Genomic DNA, 21451 nt, shown 5'->3' with positions numbered 1-21451 from the left:
GGATAATTTATGTAAATGTGTAGGAACCACTACAGGCACTTAGTATGTGATAGCCATGGCTCCATTACAAAAGGTTTAATATCAGGAGGGGTGTATGTGTGTGTTTGTGTGTGTGTGTATACATACTTTTAGTATATGTGTTAGTGAATCCTTTTCTTAGCCAAATCTTAAGCCCTTATACAGAAAGAAAAAAAAAATGAAATTAAGAGAACAGAGATTGGGTGAGGCTGGTAAAGGGAGAAAGGAGTGTTGTCTGGCCAGTGCTTGTCGTGGCCCTCAGCAAGCTTCCATGGCCATCCCTGTTGCCCTTTACAGAGGCCTAGAGTTCTAGAGAACAGAATGGAAACCATGCTAATGGATTTTAAACACCTAAAGTGCAAGAATGGAATCTTCTTTATTAACTGATACAGGTATCACATGTGGCCTTGCACTAAGTAGGTGATTGGCCACAGCTTACTGCTCCACTACTGAAGTTTTTGCTCCATGTTTGACTACATAACAGAGTTATCATTTGGAGGAGAATTAGGAAACCCACTAGCAAGCCTATGTCATTTAATGGATGTAATAATAACATCATATTTTTTTCCAGATCTAGGTTGGAATTTGCCCCTGACAAATAAGAAAATGAGGAGTAATGCAAGCGATATGTTGGCTGCAGCATTGGAGCAGATGGATGGTATCATAGCAGGTGATCTGCATCTTGTGAAAGACAGAATCACAACATTTACTCTGCTCACTTCACTTTTTTATTACAACTTTCATATTATCTTTTCACTTGATTTTCATTTTTTAGCCCTATGTCTTTTGCTTCCCTGTAATTTCGTTTTTGTTCCTCTTCTCCATTTTCTGCCAGCATTATTCTCAAACATTATTTTAAAATATCAAAAATTCCAGTTCCATCCTAGGTTTCTAATCAAGGATAAAGAATCTGCATCTCAGGTGGTTCTGGTGTAGGTGGTCTGTGGACCATATTTTGAGGGACACTGCTCTACCCAGTAACCATGAATGTTCTGATCTGTTTTCCTGAATTCAAAATTCACTTTCTGCCAGTGACTCTCATATCTATTTTTTTTTTTTTTTTTAAGAGAGGGGAGGTCTTGCTCTGTTGCTCAAGCTGGAGTGCAGTGAATAACATGTGAATAACATGCATAGTGCAACCTTGAAATGCTGGGCTCAAGCAATCTTCCCACCTCAAGTACCTGCGATTACAGGCACGTGCCACTGCACCCAGCTTGGTCCATCTATTTACCTTCCCAATTCTTTGCTAAGCTTCCAGTCCCTGTCTCTAATTTCCAACCAGATATCTCTCTGGAAAAGTCCTATAGGCACATCAGCATAATCATTTAACACATTGAGCTCATTATCTTTCCTTGGAATTTACTCTAATAGCCTTTATCTGGGTTCATTTCATAACCCTTCATCCACAGTTTTTCTAAGCCAGAAATCATTTGGTCCAATATTGGTGCAGAATGAATTAGTTCTAATATTTGTATTTTCTGATCTTCCACTTTCTTATCCATGATCTCCACGATGCCAGCACACCTCACACCAAAGCCCACCAGGCTCTTTTTCTTTCTATACCCCTTGATTGGCCTCCTCGTTAGGAATTGCACCATGGATATTTACCATCAACTACATGGTTTTAATTTTTGCACCATGTAAATCTGACTTGGAGAGATTTATGTGATTGAATTCTCTTTTTTCTGTTTCTTTTGTTTGTTCCTTACTGTGACTAGACTGGTTTACCACCTTTGGCTTTGATATTTTTATCTAACATAAATCCCATTGCTCTCTCTGTGATTTTGTTTAACTTAGGTTCTAAGGCCCTGGAATATTCCAATTGGATTTTCTATTGCCAATCTCCCACCTCTCCATTCATGGGAAGTTTGCAAGCTCTGCACCTTGTGGAAGACCTGCGTGGATTGTTAGAGATGATGGAAACAGATGAGAAAGAAGGCTTGAGATGCCAGATCCCAGATTCAACAGCAGAAATGCTTATTGAATGGCTTCAGAGTCAAATTGTAGGTGTCTGCCTGTTGTAAATTCTGTATTATGAATCTTTTGTTGCTTATTCCAAAATTTAGAACATAGAGTAGCTGATTAGAACAAAAAAAAGTATAGGGCAACAGATGTGCTCTATTTTATTCCTTAAGATATCTTAATTTTCTTTTGACTCTAAGGATAACTTTTTAAAAAGTGCTATTAGTGTACATTTTATAAATACCAACAACAGGGCACCTGATTCTGCCCATAAAAACAGACTGGCTTTTAGATTGTGCTTGAATGACCTCCTGTGGCTTAAATCAAATAGTCCTATAAGGGAAAGAATCTTGCACGTAGTAGATGATTTCTTAGTTGTGTTGGGTTATTCATTATAAAGGACCCAATGGCAATGCTAAGTGGAAAGCATAATGAAAGACATTCAAAAAGCCACAGCGGTTTCTAGCAGTATTTGACCTGAAGTGCCATCTGGTGGTTTGTTTCAATCTTTTCAGTTCCAGTTCTCGAATTAAATTGTGGATTTGGGCCTTTAACCCATTTACGCATAGTGTTCCATTATCGGAACGCTAAGCTTGTGGGAGTTATTTATATCCTACTGCTCAAGGTCATTGCCAAGTTCTGATTTTTCACAGAAAAATTTGCAACCTTCAGCATAAATGGGTTAATAGTGTTACTCACTAAACAACAAGGCCTCTTTCTAGGCATCCTTCTCAAAAATTGATGATGTGGTAGAGCCACCCTTTGTCTGGGTACAGCGGTAAATACCAGGGTTTTAATCTGTGATGAACACATAAAATCAAAAGAGTGTCACAAAAGCAGATTCAGTGGAGGACAGAGGAAAGGAGATATTTTGTGCTTAAAGGATATTCAATTTTCAGTAAGATGCACTAATACACTTACGAGTGAACTGTGTTTATATAAAAACTAATGAGAATTGTATGAAAAATTGTGATCTACTTTTGGATCTGTGGTAGACATGAAAACTGCTTGCTTTGGGAACCTTAAGAGTACATCCTACAGCTAAAACATTTTCATATGATGTGACACAAATACTAGAGCTCCCAGCCAGTCCTGTGCTGAATACTCTGTGTTCCCACCTGGTTTACCTCTGCATTTCTGAGTGCAAATAGTAGAATCCATCCTTTAGCGGGTATGCAGCTATGCAAACTTGACCATTGGAGATATTTTACTCGTTAAAACACATAATGCCTTACTATTATACTTTATATTTCCTCTGCAAATTTTTCTTCCAGAGATTTAAAGGTCCAGGTTTGCTGATTTCTTTGGGGATTGCTTCATGCTCTGAAATTGGTGTTTCCTGGCATATTCCTTAGTCTGTTTCAATGTCGTATCTCACCCCTTCTTTACTCCATGTTCTTCCGACCATTTAGCGTGCAGTGAAAAAAGGAATTTACTACTGATAGAAGAACCTATTTCTGTCCCACACCCAGAGGCCACCAATGGCAATAGTAGCCTAAGCATACCTGTAGTTCAATTTTTGACATGTGTCTAAAACATTTCCATTAACATGTGCTTAATCTGTTCTGTGAAAGTATGTCCAGAAATGATAAAAAGTAATGATGATTACATCTGAATATAAGTTAGATCATGACACTCACTCCTTTTTTCAGAAACTGCCAATGGCATCACATCTTACTCAGAGTAAAAACCACAGTGCTTACTGTGGGCTGCAAGGCCTTGTAGGATTTGCTCCCCATGACTTTCTGACCTCATCTCTCATCACACATCTCCTTATTCACTCCACACCAAGCACATGGGCTGTTTCACTGATTCTTAAATATGCCAGGTACACTGGCCTCTGAGCCTTTCCACTGGCTTTTCCAGGCACTGGCTTTTCACTCTGCCTGGAAAGCTCTTTCCCCAGATATTTGTATGGCTAGCTCCGTCATATTCTTCTGGTATTTACTCAAAAGTCCTCCTCTCAGTGAGGCCTTGCATCACCACCCTAACTAAAATTATACCCATTTATTCTTTATCTTACATCTCCCTGCTTTATTTTGTTCTTAGCATTCACCACTTTCTTATGTGCAGTGTATTTGTGACGTTTATATGATTTATTTTCTGTCTTTTCAACTGTAATGTAAGCATCATGAATCCGATTTTTGCCCTTAATTTTTAAAAAATACTGTATCCCTAGTGCTTAGAAGAATGCCTGGCTCAGTAGTTATATTTGTAATGAATGATGCTCCATGGATGATAAAGTGGAATGCACGTTCGAATGAATGGAAGTTGTTTTAAATTTATTCCTCGGATGGGTAATGGCTTATTGATCAATGTTTTTAGTTGCTTTCTCTCTTATTATTTGACATTTTAACCTTGAGAGTCCACAAAATGACAAATATTTTAAAGAACTAATGAAGATTCAGTTTTTATTCTAAAAGTAGCAATAACAAAATAAACTAGATGTAGATCTAGAGGGATAAGGAATTTTTGTAGTTGCTACATTTATATCCATGTAACTTATTTATATGAATTCCTCACCTTGCCCCAACTTTCCAAATTAAGTGTGTTTTCTCGAGCACACAGAGAATGACAGGATGAAAGAAGAAAGGCAGCAAAAGGCAAAAAACAAAGCAAGAAGAGGAGAGCAGGACTGGCTGTTTGGAACCATAAAAGCATAGGAGTGAAACTGAGTTGTCAGCACACACCCACCGTGATAGACTTTATTTTAGAACCAAAAACCAACTTGGGCCAGCACTGGGAATCCAACAAGTAGAAGATTATATGCTTATTAATTTAGTGATTTGCTGATAATATTAGATTTTTCCAATTTAATATTTCAGAAGTTAGGATGTGTTTTATGATCTTAAAATGGGTATATGTATACATTTTAGCTGGGATCCATCCTCCCTTCCTCTCTCCCTTCTTTCCTTTTTATTAATAAGGTACTTAGAATAGTCAAATTTTAGAGACAGAAAGTAGAATGGTGACTGCCAGGAGCTGAGGGGAGCAGAGAATGGGAAGATAATACTTGTTGCATATAGAATTTCAGTTTTGCAAGATGAAAAGATGGATGATGGTGATGGTTGCAAAACAGTGTAAATGTGCTTAATACGACTGAACTATACACTTTAAAATGGTTAAAATGCTAAATTTTCCATGTGTATTTTACAATAAAAAGTTAAAATTGATGGCATTCTAGAATTTAAGGAACACAGAATCCTAGCAAATTCCCCCTTCATATTTGAGTATGGGGAAACTGCCCAAATAAAAGAGATTGTGATGTTTAAAAAAAGGAAGCAGTGAATGATAAGGCAGGAGTGCATCTAGGCAGTTTCAAATGCAGGCTGCAGTAACAGCAGACCTGAATTTTAATGTTGGCCGTAACTCTTCAAAGCTTGTATGACCTTGTGAAAATGTCTGAAGTTCTGTGTCTTGGTTTTCTCATCTGTAAAATGGGGATGATGGTTACTGCCACTTAGGATTGTAAGGATCCTATGAACTAATGTATGCTGAGGGCTTATGAATACGCCTGGAAAAAGGCTAGTCAGAAAGGCAATACTGAAGAGTAGAGTGTGTGTAGAGAAGAGAATAGAGGGAGAATGTTTAACAGGAACCCTTTGCAGTGAGGGAAACAGTTGGGTCCAGTTGCAAGGGGATTTAGGTTACAAACCACACATACATAGTTCCCTTCTTGCGATAAAAGAGTGCAAACATTTCTCAGACTACAGAGAAGCTTCTGGAATATTTTAGAAAAACTTAAATTCAAAAATTTTTGGAAATAATTATGTATCTGTAAATAATAACAGATAAGGCCAGGCGCGGTGGCTCAAGCCTGTAATCCCAGCACTTTGGGAGGCCGAGACGGGCGGATCACGAGGTCAGGAGATCGAGACCATCCTGGCTAACACGGTGAAACCCCATCTCTACTAAAAATACAAAAACTAGCCGGGCGAGGTGGCGGGTGCCTGTAGTCCCAGCTACTCGGGAGGCTGAGGCAGGAGAATGGCGTAAACCCGGGAGGCGGAGCTTGCAGTGAGCTGAGATCTGGCCACTGCACTCCAGTCCGGGCGACAGAGTGAGACTCCGCCTCAAAAAAAAAAAAAAATAAAATAATAATAATAATAATAACAGATAAATAATTATGGTTCCATTCATGTTTAATGATGGCCAACTTGACAGGCCCTGTAGTTTAAGATGGATACTAACCTTTTCATTAGTGCAACTGGGCATTTGCAGTTCCAACTATCATTTTGCCTGGGCCAGGGGGATCCCCTGGTTTCTTGTAGGATGCAGGTTATTTCTTTACTACTGATTGCTCCTGCCTGTTTGTTTCATATGATCAGACACTGAATGTGATCAAATACCAACACTAGTAACCTGTTACAGTGAAGGGACATTAAATCTGTAAGAATGAATTTATTAGTATAGGTATAGGCTTCTGGAAATGAACAAATTTCTTCTAAAACTCAGAAGTGTGTCTCCTTGGTTAAAAAAAACTGTAGACTATGACATATTTGTTTAGTTACTAAGGCTGAATTTTCTGTTTTGATTGTGAGATATTATAATGTGTGAACACAGATATTAATAATGGAGAATTACTTGCTTTATGAGGCTCCAGATATAAGAAGGCAAATAGAAAAATATGTCTAATTGTCTGAGTCAAGCAAGTAGTTATTTACTTTAGGTCTAACTTGATGAGTTGCCCTAGAACATTCTTATAATTTTTTTTTTAACTGAGGATCATGACCTTGATCCATGTCAGCAGGGGATCAGGTAGTGAAATCCCAAAGATGTCTGACTATTTGGCAGTTTTAATTATGAGGCCATCTCAAAGTCAGCAGAAATTACAAAAATACAATTTTCAACAAAGTGAGTGAAATACTAATGGTGAATACTAATGGTAATAACTACAAAGCAGGCATCATCACCCATGAGATAGAGTGTAAACAGGGGAAATGAGGTGTTCTGGACTGGCTTCAGGCCTGTTAAATCATCATAATACACTTCTCTCTTATTTTTACGTTAAAAGTTAGATAATATTAATCCCAAATATGTGTTTTTAAAAGTTGCTATAAAAATAAAAATACTCAGAACTTAAAAGAGTTCAACCACGGGACGTGCTCTCTGCAGGGATTCTGGCTGTTCTCCCTGAGTCCCTGACTCCCAGCCCCACGACACAGTCCCCTTCCTACAACCCTCTGATCCCTGCTGCTTTCTGACCGGCTTTGCTTTTCATCTGTGCCTCTAGGAAATGTTTTCTCAGGCCTCGGCAAACAAGATACATCTTAAGATTATATCCCGTAGGTGATCACAATTATCTGAGTCATGCGGTGCCTCACTGAGACATCCTAGCTAAAATTAAGGCAGTTTTCCCCGTAGTCTTCAAGTAAACTCCCATGGAAAGTGTTCACAGACACAGAAAAAAAAAATTGACCAAATCAGCCAAATTCCTAGTTTACAGAGGTAAAAGATGTACTTTTCATGAAATCCTAGGCCACTGGTATTTGTTAGAATTGAATGGAAAGAGGTTTCCCTGTTCCTTTAGGAAAGTGAGTTAAGAAAGAAAAAGTGACAAGAACAATAGGGACTTTTTCTTGGTCCCATGTTATCCTTCCAAAGTAGAAGACAGATTACTTCTCTATATCTCTGTATCCTGTCACACGTTGCTGGCTTTCAACAAATGTTGAATAAATTAATGAATCACAATATTAAATGAATGAAGTTGCTGCTGTACTGGGATAGGAGCTGGGGCTTTGCTTCTAGGGATACTGGGATCTTCTTTTTTCTCCTTCCCAAATTCAGGGGACTTAGGTGTATACCTATGGCTAGGGTAATATTATTGTCTAAACATGTCCCCTCTCTTGCCCACTGTGAAGCTCATGCCCTTATTCCATCACACCCAGTGAGAGGACAGGGGAGTGGAGTACTGCCACTGCCTGGTTGCTTGGTTTCCAGCATCACTGATACCATGTTCTTTGACTCTATGGACAGTAGTGGTGTAAGATGCCTTATTATGCTATTGAACTCAAATGCTCTTCATGGCTGGAGGATTCAAGTCTTAATCTCTCCTCCTAGTTCAGAGTCTAGTGGAGAGCAAGCATGCAGTAAATGTTTGCATGCGTGGCAGAGGTATAATTCCAAGTAGACAATACTGTCATAGTAATTATTTATTTTGGTAACTAGAGATAACGTTTACTTAAAGGAGATTTCATGGACTGAGCCTTACTCTTCCTTTCTTGATACTGAATGTTTAAAAACAGAATTATGAAATCAAGACTCCATGACAGCTTTAATAACTAGTTTTAAAAATAAGTATAATGACTGGATGGAATGTGGTCTGTGCATGCATTTGTGTATATGTAGTATTACTAATCCAGCTGTGCTTTAACATCTGTTGACCTTAAAATGGGGGCTGTTTTCTTTTCCCCATTTTAATTTAGGTACTCACCATTCTGATTTAGGACTATTACACTCAAAATTGGTTTCTGTTTTGTAAAATAAATAAGCATAATAATGGCAAATCACTGCTTGTATGTTGATTTTGGATTTAGACAGGACAGCAGAGCTCAGGAAAGAACAAAGCAAAACAAAGGGGAAACAGGGAAGAAGACAACTGTAGACCAATGCAAACCAATAGAACCCAGAAAATCAAAGGAAAACACAGCATGATGTTACAAGTAAAAACAGCGGGTGAGACTCCTACCTTACATGAATTAATAACTGTTGAAATGGAGTGGCGAGTACATGGCGTTTCATCACGCTCATTTCTCAACTTTAAATCTATTTAAAATTTTCTGTAATAAAAAACATTTTTTAAACAGATGCAAAGGAAAGATGTTAACATTTCTTATGTCTTTATGCTTGATTGTAATACTTGATAATTTAAAGGAAGTTGATATAAAAAGAAGGCTTTCTAGCTGGGGAGGGTGACCACACCCACCTTTAAATATGGGGCCTATAACTCAGCTCACACCCAACCAATCAGGTAGTAAAGAGAGCTCATTAAAATACCAATTAGGCTAAAAGCAGGAGGGAAAGAAATAATCAAATCATCTATCACGTGAGAGCACAGGGGGAGGGACAATAATCAGGATATAAACCCAGGCATTTGAACCAGCACTGGCAACCCCCTTGGGGTCCCCTCCTGTTGTGTGGGAGCTCTGTTTTCACTCTATTAAATCTTGCAACTGCAAAAATAAATAAATAATAAATAAGTAAATAAATAAATAAAAGAAGGCTTTCCACTTAGATGGTGAAGGGAAAAGTAGATGGTATTCTGATGTTATGTGTAGCACCTGCCATGTAGAGTCAGGGAATTCGTTTTCCAGGTGAGGTTCCTGGCTAGCTCTAAGATTCTGTAATTATATGAGGGATAAAGCTTTTCAGATGTGCTTTTCCCCATCATGCCAGGAAAACCTGGCAGAAGCCATAAGTTCCTTAATTAAATCAAAGTACCAATGTTACAGTTGAGTTAGATCTCCCTCCCTGACTCTCCACACACACTATTGGTTGGATACTGTACTGTTGAAATCCCCACGTTGATTCCAGTTTTGACTTAGCTGAATTGGATGTGGTCAATAAAAGGCTGCACCATGAGCTAAAGTAGAAAGGTAAAGTGATTTAGGCTGCTCTTCCGTGCTTTGAAAGTCAGATTGACTCAACAGGAGTTTATACTTAAATACATTTTAAATTAGGTGCTCAGGATTTTATAAGCACCGTGGAAGAAGCAAAAGAAATGTAAGACAGTTTTGCACTGAGAAACTTAGGCTGAGTGACCAACTCACATAAAATTATTAGTCATCCACCTGAGGCAGAATAGGATGAAACACTAAAGAGCACAGTTTAAGACAAGACCCCGAAGGTCAGCCAGTAGATGGGGAAAGGAGAATGGCACAATGTAATGAGGAGGAGGTAGAAATGGGTTATGAAAGATGGATTGACCTGAGAGGGAGGAGTGGGAGGTGAGTAGAGTGTTGGGTACAAAACCTTGGGATAGTTGTTGTAAAGGAAAATGGAAGAAAGCTCATTAAAAGGAAGAAATGGAAAATGGTAAATAGAAGTGGTGATTACAGGTCCCAGTGAAACAGGAAATCAAGGTTCCAAACTAGAAGTGCAATGATGAGCTTTCAGGAAGGAGTTAAGGATCAGTTCTCCCAAGCCTGCAGGAAGAAAGAAAGGAAAGAAATAAGAGGTAATATATATTATACTATTACACACCGAGGAAGAAAGTGTCTAGGGGAGCTCACACAAGATGGCCTTAACTATTGTCCATTACAAAGACTCTGAGATCACCTCCTAAACATAGTGGGAAGAGAGAGTACAGGCTTGGGGAGAAAGGAGCCAGTCTAGATAGAGGTCAACCATGGAGTGCATACCAGATTATAGAGGACACATAAATAAAGACTCACTGAGAAGCAAGAAGGCCAGATCAAAACCAAACCTGCAGTCATCTTTTATTCAACCCGTGTTTATTGAACACCTGTCGTCATTCTTCCATTCAACAGACATTTAGTTATCACCCACTGTATGTCACATGCCAAGGCAAATCTACTTGCAAAGAATGCAGAGTCTATTAGAAGAGAGAGACATGTATGCAGTCAAGTCTAACCTTAGTGCATTCAGAGAAACACCTGCTGTAATGAAGATTCATCTAGATACTGTTGCTGGCACATAGTAAACAGTGAATTCAAGGAAAACTTCACAGACCAAGCCCTAATAGAGGTGGACCTTAAGGAATGGGGAAAGAAGAAGAAAGGGTGGGAAAAGACGGTCCGTGCAGAAGGAGTAAAAGTAGTGTGTGAGAGAGCATGCCGTATATGGGGAGGTTTTGAGTGACCTGGTAGGTAGAAGAATATGGGAGTTGGAGGAAGAATAGAGACAATAGGGTATTTACCTAATGGATCTTACTGCCAACATTCTTAATGCAAAGAAACAAAATTGGCAGAAATATAAACACATGTGGACAGAACAGTCTTTACCTACTTAAGTTAACACAAGGATATAACATTGATTGCTCTTAAATTCTGCTTTATGTTCCTATGGTGAGTTTTAATATACTAAACTACCCTTGAGCATTGAGTGCTTGTAAGTATCAATACCATATTGAGAAACATAAATATGCTCATTTTGAGTCAATTTTCAGTATCTGTTTCTATTTGGGGCTAATTTTGGAGAACTGGTTTTGGATCACCTCACTTCCATATCATACAAAGTAGCTTGGAAGGAACACTGCTCTCCTCTTGCTATAATTTCCTCCAACCAGAAGAAAGATCAGTTTTGTTTTTGTTTTTCTTAAGACAGGGTCTTGCTTTGTTGCCCAACCTGGAGTGCAGTGGTGCAAACACGGCTCACTGTAGCCTCCACCTCCGGGCTCAAGTGATCCTCCTTCCTTAGTCTCCAGAGTAACTAGGACCACAGGTGCACACCACTAAGCTTGGCTAAGTACTTTTTGGTTTAGTTTTTTTTTGTTTTTGTTTTTTAAGAGATAGGGTCTTGCCATGTTGCCTAGGCTGGCCTCAAACTTCTGGACTCACACAATTCTCAGCCTCCCAAAGTGCTGGAATTACAGATATGTACCACTACCCTTGGCCAGTTTTACTTTTTGTCCTCACTAAACAGCAGATTTTTTCTACTTACTGAAATGTATCTGTTTCTGAAATATTGTTACTTGTGTGGGATTTTAAAAACAGATGCCTGTTAATGTCTATAATCAAAATAAGGAATTTAAACTTCTACAGGGCCTGTCTTGGCACTTTCTTAAGATTGAGAACATGGATTATGCATCCTGGCCGTTTTCCAAAAAACTACCCCCGAGAAGTTATGCACAATTTATTTTTATGTTAGTCCCTGGGAATAGAAGTTGTCTAGGCCACTCCATCACACTCTTCATATACTTGTAATTTAATGCCGGGCACTTCAGTTAACAACATGAGCAGAATTATGCCGTGGTAATTGTGGAGGTGTGTGGTGAAGCAGCTGATTGTAAAATTTTAATCCACTCTAAATATGCATTGCACCCTTACTCAGTTAGCCTCTGATTCTTTGTGGCCTTTTGGAAAATGTATTCAGTATGTAAAGTTTTTAGAAAAAGCATTCTGAAATCTTCCTTTTCATTCAAGCCCTGTTTTTTTTTCCCCCTCTTCCCAGCACATGACTTTTGTTATTTCAAGAATTGATACTGGAAACCACATTTATTGGAAAGATAGAACAATGGTATCAGTTAATTCTGGAAAAACAGTAGATGTCATATCAGATATGCCCTGGGGAGCAAGGTTATACAGTTTGTATTTTTTCTGGTTCTAAATCTGAAGGTATTATTTTCTTTTTCAGTTGAACCCTGGGTGGCCCCATCTAACACTTTTGGATTTCAGCTGACTTTTATTTCTATTGTATTTGAATGAAGAATCAGGAAATTCTATTGGGATTACATTATCTTATGGTTATGTTGAGATTACGAGAGACACCACTTATGCTACTACATACATTTCGAAATGATGTTTTTAGGTTTTCTGTTCTTTGTGAGCCTCTTCGTGTGTCTCTTTCATGACTTGCATGTGAGACAGCTGAGGAAGAAACCATCTATACTTCGTTTCTCAGTCTATACTTCCTTTGGCATTTATACAACGCTTAAATATACTGAAACATGATGTTTTTTAAAAAGTGTCCGGGGACAGGAGGGAGGGGAAGAAATAGTAAGTAAGCATCAATATATGCCGAGCACTGAGCCAGATGCTGGGGAGGTTACAAAATGAATTATAGGCTCTGCCCTGGAATAGAAGGTAACGTTATACAAAGAAGCAAACTCACAAGTTAATAAGGTCAGAACAGAAAGTGTTAAAATGCAGATAAGTGAGGCTAGTCGGCACTACCAGGGGAAGTCACTGTGGCCTGAGTGTTTACACTTTCGGAGGAAGAGAGACAGACCCCAACAGCTAGGGGTGCCCCCTACACACTCACAAAGCTTTGCCTGCCCTTGGGTGTGTGCCTGCTCTCAGTGGAGATACCAGTATCCACTGTGCCTTGTGGGTCATTATTTTTTGCTTGTTAAGAAATGTTTAGTTTGGCAAAAACGTGCTTATACACTTAACATGCCTGTCTTACCTCTTTTGTGGTAAATGAACCAAATTGCATTCTCGTGTTTTCTGTTTGACAGTGACAGCTGTGCCAGATTCAATTCAGGCCCCTTGGACTAAGAACACTTGTGATTATCATGTATCTACAATATATCATTCTTAGAGAAGATCAGCCTTACCCATATTATCTCCTTTTTCAGACAAATGGACACCTACCTGGGAACGGAGATGTGTATCAAGAAAGGCTGGCACGTTTAGAAAATGATAAAGAATCCCTCATTCTTCAGGCAAGTGATTTTTAAATACTGTTCTTTCCTTGCAGCATGCTTACAAAGACTGTTTTAAATTGGTGGCAAATTCAGATTGCTTGCAACCTGACTGCTAATAGAAACCAGTTCTATTAGCAACCAGACTGCTAATAGAAAGAAGCATGGTAAGCCATCTGTATATAATAGGGAGTAGTGGACTGGGGCAAAATGATGGTTTGTACACCCAGTTTAGAAGGAGCTGCCATTAATCAACCTCAGCTCTTCCGGGACCAGTCTGAATACAGGTGCAATGTCATCTGATTTCATCTGTCATCTGATCTGATCGATTTTTTTTTTGGAGGCAGGGTCTTCTTACATTGCCCAGGCTAGTCTTGAACTCCTAGGCTCAAAGAATCTTCCTACCTCAGCCTCCTAAGTAGCTGGGATTACAGGTGTGCAGCACTACACTTGGCTAGATCTGACTTTAAAATATATTTTAATATATATCAGAAATTTGGATATATGAATAGAGCATAAAATCTGCATATATGTAAGTTTATATTTCTGAATCTGAAATCTGAATAAATATATTTAATTTTTCAATTTTAAAAATGATAACCTGTGTGCAGCCTGGGTGACAGAGCGAGACTCCGTCTCAAGAAAAAAAAAAAATGATACCCTGTGTGAGACAAAACACAACAGTGACTAGAATCCTCCTTGTGGGCTAAATTTGAGTTTGTTTCTTCATAATATTTTAAGTGCTTGACAAACATTTTTCTTTGGTGTATTGAGCAAAATGAACTGAAGTATGTTTTTCTTTGGTATACTGAGCAAAATGAATTGAAGTATATTTGCTGGGTGATGATTATTGAGGAAAATCTCAGAGATCGGCTCTAAGCACTAGAGTTGAAGGACTAGCCCAACAGCTCCTCATGGACCTTTGAGTATACTGAGTTGCCCCCTGGCTTTGAACACATCCATGAACTGTGTCATCTTCAAAGAGCTCATGGAACTTGAATTCCCTGGGTTCTTTTCCTTATTCTTCTTGCAGTATCGAATTTGAATAGCTCTTGATAATTTCTATTTGAAACATTAACTTCATTTCCTCTCCTCTAATCCTATCTCCACCCTGCCCGCAAAAAAAGATGTGCACACTCTCCCTCATAAATGGTTGAAGTGGCTTTAACCAAAAAATAGTGTACATTCCTAATCTACACAAATTTTCTCTGAAATTGTACAGGGCTCCTTAAATCAAAAAGCAACATATAAATAGGAATGCGAGGGATCACCGTCTTCTTGGTACTTCTCATATTTTTTTTCTTTAAAACCATATGAGTGGTAGGATCATTCCTTTTGTTGTTCCATTTAGAGAAATAATGTATGCAGTGGAACCCCAGTTCTTTTTCACTCATTGCATTGTTTTATTCTAAATACAGGTAAGTGTGTTAACAGACCAGGTGGAGGCTCAGGGAGAGAAGATTCGAGATTTGGAGTTTTGTCTTGAAGAGCACAGAGAGAAGTTGAATGCCACAGAAGAAATGCTGCAGCAGGTATGTGCAGAGGCCAGAACCAAGATGGGATTTCCCTGCTGAACTATTTGAGATGCTACATTTCTATGTTGTGTTTGCTCTGTTGCAGCAGTAAGTTTCTTGATTCACTTAGACCAGCACATTTAAAAAAAACGAGAGTAGCAGAGTCTCAAAACACATGCACACAATATAAAGTGTTTATGTAATTAGAATCTGGAACAAAATGTCAGTAGTATTGTGGCTTATTTTAATTTTCTTTTTTTGCATTCAGATGGTTTCCTCTCACCCATAAGTATATGTTTTATAATTAAGAAAAAATATAATAGTAAAAAAATCTAATAATCCAATTTTAAAATGGGCAAAATATTTGAATAGACATTTCTCAAAAGAAGACATACAAATGGCAAACAGACATATGAAAAGGTGTTCAACATCATTGATCATCAGAGAAATGCAAATCAAAACTACAAGAAGATACTATCTCACCCCAGCTAAAATGGCTTTTATCTAAAAAACAGGCAATAACAAATGCTGACAAAGATGTGGAGAAAAGGGAACCCTTGTACACTGTTGGTGGGAATGTAAATTCATACAACTACTTTGGAGAACACAGTTTGGAGATTCCTCAAAAAACTAAAAATAGAGCTACCATATAATCCAGCAATGCCACCGCTGGATATATACCCAAAGGAAAGGAAATCAGTATATCAAATAAGTATCTGTGTTCTTGTGTTCGCTGCAGCTCTGTTCACAGCCACCAAGATTTGGAAGCAACCTAAATGTCCATCAGCAAATGACTGGATAAAGAAAATGTAGTACTTATACACAATGGAGTATGATTCAGCTGTAAGAAAGAATGAGATTCAGTCATTTGCAACAACATGAATGGAACTAGAGGTTGTTATGTGTAAAATAAGCCAAGCACAGAAAAACAAACACCTCATGTTTTCATTTGTGGGATCTAAAAATAAAACAATTGAACTCATGGAAATAGAGTAGAAGGATGGTTACCAGTGGCTGGGTATGGTAGTGGGGGATAAAGGAAGAGGTGGAGGATGGCGAAGGGGCACAAAATGATAGTTTGAATAAGGCCTAGTATTTAGTAGTACGTCAGGGTGACTATAGTCAATAATTTAATTATATGTTTGAAAATAAGAGTATAACTGGATTGTTTGTAACCCAAAGGATAAATGCTTGAGAAGATGGAGACCCCATCTTCCATGATGTGATTATTACCCATTGCAAGCACGAATCAAAACATGTACCCCATGAATGTATATACCTACTATGTACCCACAAAATTAGAAAAAGAAAATATCTCTGTCAGGTCGTGGATGGAGTATGCACTTGAGCAAAACCTCCTAGGTTTCCATTCCTGCTGTGTCTTTATTTTTTCTTTTTCCCTGTATGACATTAGGCAAGTTCCTAACCTCTCTGTTACTATGTTTCCTCATGTTTTGATTAAGGATAATAAGAATTTCTACCTGATAAATTTTTTGTGAGGATTGTAACAGTATTTGTTACAACCGGTGCCTGGTGTATAGCAAACATAGTATCATCATAATCAATGTTATCATCAGACTGAAGTATATATGTGGTTTATGCATGTGTATCTACGTAACATATGTCTCCCTCAGTAAACTGACATGTGCTTATTTCTGCTCAAAGGAGGGTAATGAAAGTGGATGGTTTTTTATTTTATTTTATTTTATTTTGTCTTATTTCTGAGACGGAATCTTGTTGCCCGGGCTGGAGTGCAATGGCAGGATCTCGGCTCACTGTAACCTCCGCCTCCTGGGTTCAAGTAATTCTCCTGCGTCAGCCTCTTGAGAAGCTGGGATTACAGGCACCCATCACTATGCCCAGCAAATTTTTGTATTTTTAGTAGAGACAGGGTTTCACCATACTGTCCAGGCTTATCTCAAACTCCTGACCTCAAGCGATCTGCCTGCCTCGGCCTCCCAAAATGCTGGGATTACAGGCGTGAGCCACCATGCCCAGCCTCAAATGAATAATTTTTTTAAAGTGTGTATATTCAGTAATTATATTTTACCATATCCTCTACTTGATAGGTGCTGCTTTGTGCAATCATAAAAGAGGTAAATTCACATGTGGCTGTTTATAATAAAATACTTTTTGGATGTATCTCTTAAATTCTAATAGGAGCTTCTAAGTAGGACATCCTTAGAAACTCAGAAGTTGGATCTGATGGCTGAAATATCTAACTTGAAGTTGAAACTGACGGCTGTAGAGAAGGACAGACTGGATTATGAAGATAAGTTCAGAGACACAGAGGTGAGTGATATAGTCTCCTCTCTCTCTCTCTCTCTCTGTCTCTCTCTCTGTCACTCTGTCTCTGTCTCTCATACACGTACATTCCTAGGGCAAAGTTGAAATTCCCTGGAGGTGTGCAAGGCATTACTACATGCCTTCATCCTGCTTCATTTTAAGAATAATCTTTCATTGCATTGACTTTTTATCACTAAATGCTAATGGCAATTTTTAGTTTTAGCCTTTTGATATGAAATATTAATACTTTTATTAACCTTTAGAAATGTTTTTGACTTTAGGGTATTTGGAGCATCCGTCCATCCATACTGGTTTTCTTAATTTTGTAAATAATGGGCTTAAATACATGGTTTCACTAGTAGTTATTATTTAGGCACACTGATTATTTACTATGTAATTGGATTTTGAAAATCTGTATAGAAAACATACTAACATTCTATACTCACAAAATCACAGAGCTTTTTTGAGATCTTTTAATTTGACCTTCTACTTTTGATCTATTTCACATGTAAATCATTCCAATTAAATAAGACTCACTGTACTTCCACAAAACTCAGGGTACATTCTATAACTTGAAGTATCCATTTTAGTGGCTTAACAAGCTTTATTGTTTGTTCTATTTTATTAATTCAGGCCTTCTAGTTTATTTGCTGTGTGACATTTGGCAAGTTCTTAACCTCTCTGTTGGTTTTTGGTGGAGAGAGAGAGCATATCCATTTGAAATATATTCATTTGAAATGAAGTATAAAGAGTTGCAGAAATTCCTTTTCTCTGAGGGCCATCTCCCCTCCTTTTTTCTTCCTATTTTGTTTCCTTGGTTGGAGTATGGAAAGGTGTCATGCTGGATTAGAAAATAGGTACCAAGGAGAGAGGAGAGAAAATGGCTTACTTATTTTTCCCTTCTGTTTTTATTTCAAACATGTATTTCATGCTGACTATAAGCCAGCATGGTACCAGGCATTACATACATTATCCACTAGAGGAAAGTTCTTTATAGATTTGGAAATGCATTTTACTCCACTGCTATTTTCAAAATTAAATTTTCTGTCAAAGATTCAACTATAGTGAAAAGTCTTGATACATGTCTTGCTTCCTCGATAGCAAAAGGAAATCTTTCATTTGGTTCATGTTTTAATTTTTTTTTTTTTTTTTAGAAATAGGATCTTACTGTGTTGCCCAGGGTAGTCTGGAACTCCTGGCCTCAAGCAATTTTCCCATTTTGGCCTCCCAAAGCACTGGGATTAGAGGCATGAGTCACCATGCCCAGCCATGTTTTAATCTTAAATCTCTTTGTCAGTCGCCTATATGAGCATGTTTCTCATTTGATCAAAACTGGGGCTTTTAAAACAAGATGTAGAAAGTCACCCAATTTAAAATTCTTGCCTTTGTGCTTTTTCTAAAAATCTGTTCTGATATTTTCCTCTTTCTCCTCTTTTTGTCAGGTCCTAACCCTGTAGTCGCTAAGTAAGGTAATAGTAAAACTCAGTCAACAGATGGACAATATGGCAGTGGAGCTAGCTCTGCTGCAGGGAAGAATTGATGGTAGATGTGGATAGAGATAGTCTTCTACATTGTGTCTGCAAAGTTAAGGGGAAATCTTCATCTGTTGTTAGCTTAATTTGGATATGAGATGTTAACCAAGTATTGGGACTGAATTGCAGTAGATGTATCATTTATTTTTGTAAGAGGCCAGGGCAATATTTATATCCCTTGAGTTTGGCTGCTTTTTTTAATCAAACTTTTTTTCCCCACTTTTTCATTGTTTCACTCGTGCACTCTTAATCATATACAAAGAGATCTTGTCATCAAACTTCCAGTACACTCAATCCCTGATAATCTTCTAATAAAAATTCAGTGTTATTTCTAAAACGTATGCACATACCCGGAGATTAGAGCATATGTGGTAAACTTTGTGATGTTTCATATGAAAATAATTAAAATAATCTTCACTATTAAACTAACTTGAATATTCTCATGTTCCTGTTATCGTTCCCTTAATAAAAATATTTTCCTGGCTGTTCCATGCATCCACAATATTTAACTTTCTCTTAGAATTTTAGATTATTTGGATATTAATTTCCAAGAAAATATTGGCATGGGGAAGAAGTATAGGCATTTCCAAAGGACTGAGGGTAAAATTCTTTAAACTTCGGAAGATTCAGAACTTGTCCCTGGCCTTGCTAATGGAAAATGATTAGCATCTTTCGACAGTACCCCCTTGTGGTAAGAGCATACATGTCAGAGACTGAGTTCCTGCAGGAGCCCTGAGGAGTTCTCTGAAAGGGAAAAGGGAAAGGGAACAGGGATTTTCTTTCTTAAAAGGACTGAACTTCTGATAAGAACTTGATTGAAATAATTTGTATTCTGTTTTTTAAAGTTTTACATTAGGGAGCCATTTCTAGATTTTCCAGCTTGTGTTGTCTGGGGAAGATATGATTTCAGGTTGGAAATGTAGACCATATTTAAAGTATTGCCATGAAATATAGTTGAGTAGTTTTTGTTAAAACAGATAAATTATCCCAGTTTACAATTCCATTTTTTTCAATGGTTTCTTCTTTGCATATTGGCACTATTTCTAAAGGAAGGGGTCAAGTACAACAATAGCAGATAATAATTCAATGCTATTTTTTTTTTTTTTTTTTTTTTTTTTTTTGAGACGGAGTCTCGCTCTGTCGCCCAGGCTGGAGTGCAGTGGCCAGATCTCAGCTCACGGCAAGCTCCGCCTCCCAGGTTCACGCCATTCTCCTGCCTCAGCCTCCCGAGTAGCTGGGACTACAGGCGCCCGCCACCTCGCCCGGCTAGTTTTTTGTATTTTTAGTAGAGACAGGGTTTCACCGTGTTAGCCAGGATGGTCTCGATCTCCTGACCTCGTGATCCGCCCATCTCGGCCTCCCAAAGTGCTGGGATTACAGGCTGGAGCCACTGTGCCTGGCCTCAATGTTATTTCTTAGCAATGAGAAAGTAGGAAAATATGTATTTAAAAAGATCATATTGATGAATATCACTAAGGACTCATATTATGCCAGGATGATTAGTTTAGATAACTGGGAAAAGCTTATTTTTTTCTTTAAACTTGAATTCTGACCTGTTAGATGAGAAATCACAAATATGTTATTGAATAATGTCAAACAGTTCTTGACCTAATTCAGAAGAAGAAAATAGATATCATCTAAGTGAAATATTGTGCCATTATTAAGGAGTAATTGTATAACTATGATAGGTAATATTTTGCCCCATTTTATAAGAGACCACAATTTAAAAGCCTGTGGGTTTATTGGGAAGTGTATTTCATTATAGCATCCCTTCTCTTAGCCTTTGTGAACTTGAATCATTACACTTGGAAGCTTAAAATAATTGCTATTTACAAAGTTTTATTTCTTATAGCATTGTTCTACTTGTAATTTTTGGCATTCGTGGACAATTTTGTCCTGTAGTCTATGAATTTATGAACCAGGAATACATGCATATCTTTGTAAAAAGAGAGAAACTGGCCGGGTACAGTGGCTCACACCTGTAATCCCAACACTTAGGGAGTCCGAGGAAGGTGGATCACTTGAGATCAGGAGTTCAAGACCAGCCAGGTCAACATGGTGAAACCCCCGTCTCTACTAAAAATACAAAAATTAGCTGGGCGTGGTGGCAGGCACCCGTAATCCCAGCTACTCGGGAGGCTGATGCCACCCTGGAGGTGGAGGTTGCAGTGAGCAAGATGGCAGCATTGCACTCCAGCCTGGGTGACAGAGCAAGACTCTGTTTTTAAAAAAAAAAAAAAGAGAGAGGGGGAGAGAAGCAAAAATATAGTAACCATTGTAGGGATCTTTGTGGCTTGTAGTAAAAATAAGTCATCTCCCACGCAGAGTATTTGAGTGCCTCTTTTGGTGGTGTTAATATTGCTTAACACTCTAATTTCCTTTCCTACTCTCTGGGCTCTGAACAAAAATACACCACTATTTCTCAGAATACTTGAACAAGTTTTATGAGCAAATTGGTTCTTTAAAAAGTGACACTAAATAAAATAAAAAATGGCAGAAAAGGTGCAAAATTGTGTTGTGTCATGTAAACATTAGGATTGGTTTCTCTTTCATTTTCTAATTATCAAATTAGGTGAACAGAACCTCATCTACTTTCCAGTTGAGAATTGTCATCAAACTTACAGTAAACTCAATCCCTGATAAGCTTCTAATAAGAATTCAACACTATTGCTAAAACGTATGCACATACCCAGAGATTAGAGAATAGTTGGGAAACTTTGTGATGTTATATATGACAATAATTAAAATTGTCCTCAAAATTAAAACTGATTTGACTATTCTCATGTTCCTGTTATTCACTTTGTAAAAATAAAACA

At 38.0% G+C, this 21451-nt stretch overlaps 1 protein-coding gene across 15 annotated transcripts in view; it reads left to right on the top strand.

The window, feature by feature from the left end:
* The window catches only part of PPFIBP1 (PPFIA binding protein 1), a 151363-nt gene that overhangs the window by 88260 nt on the left and 41652 nt on the right, over positions 1-21451 (top strand). For all 15 annotated transcript variants that reach the window (XM_033222569.1, XM_033222576.1, XM_033222570.1 and 12 more), the window contains exons 3-7: positions 590-688; positions 1816-2021; positions 13238-13324; positions 14722-14835; positions 16978-17109. In XM_033222569.1, the coding sequence (XP_033078460.1) occupies positions 625-688; positions 1816-2021; positions 13238-13324; positions 14722-14835; positions 16978-17109 (603 nt within the window). In that variant the 5' untranslated portion in view covers positions 590-624. The remainder of the gene's footprint in view (positions 1-589; positions 689-1815; positions 2022-13237; positions 13325-14721; positions 14836-16977; positions 17110-21451) is intronic.

Source organism: Trachypithecus francoisi, unplaced genomic scaffold (genome assembly GCF_009764315.1).
Source record: "Trachypithecus francoisi isolate TF-2019V2 unplaced genomic scaffold, Tfra_2.0 Lachesis_group11, whole genome shotgun sequence".
Taxonomy (NCBI): domain Eukaryota; kingdom Metazoa; phylum Chordata; class Mammalia; order Primates; family Cercopithecidae; genus Trachypithecus; species Trachypithecus francoisi.
This window is presented reverse-complemented; position numbering and strand designations above follow the sequence as displayed.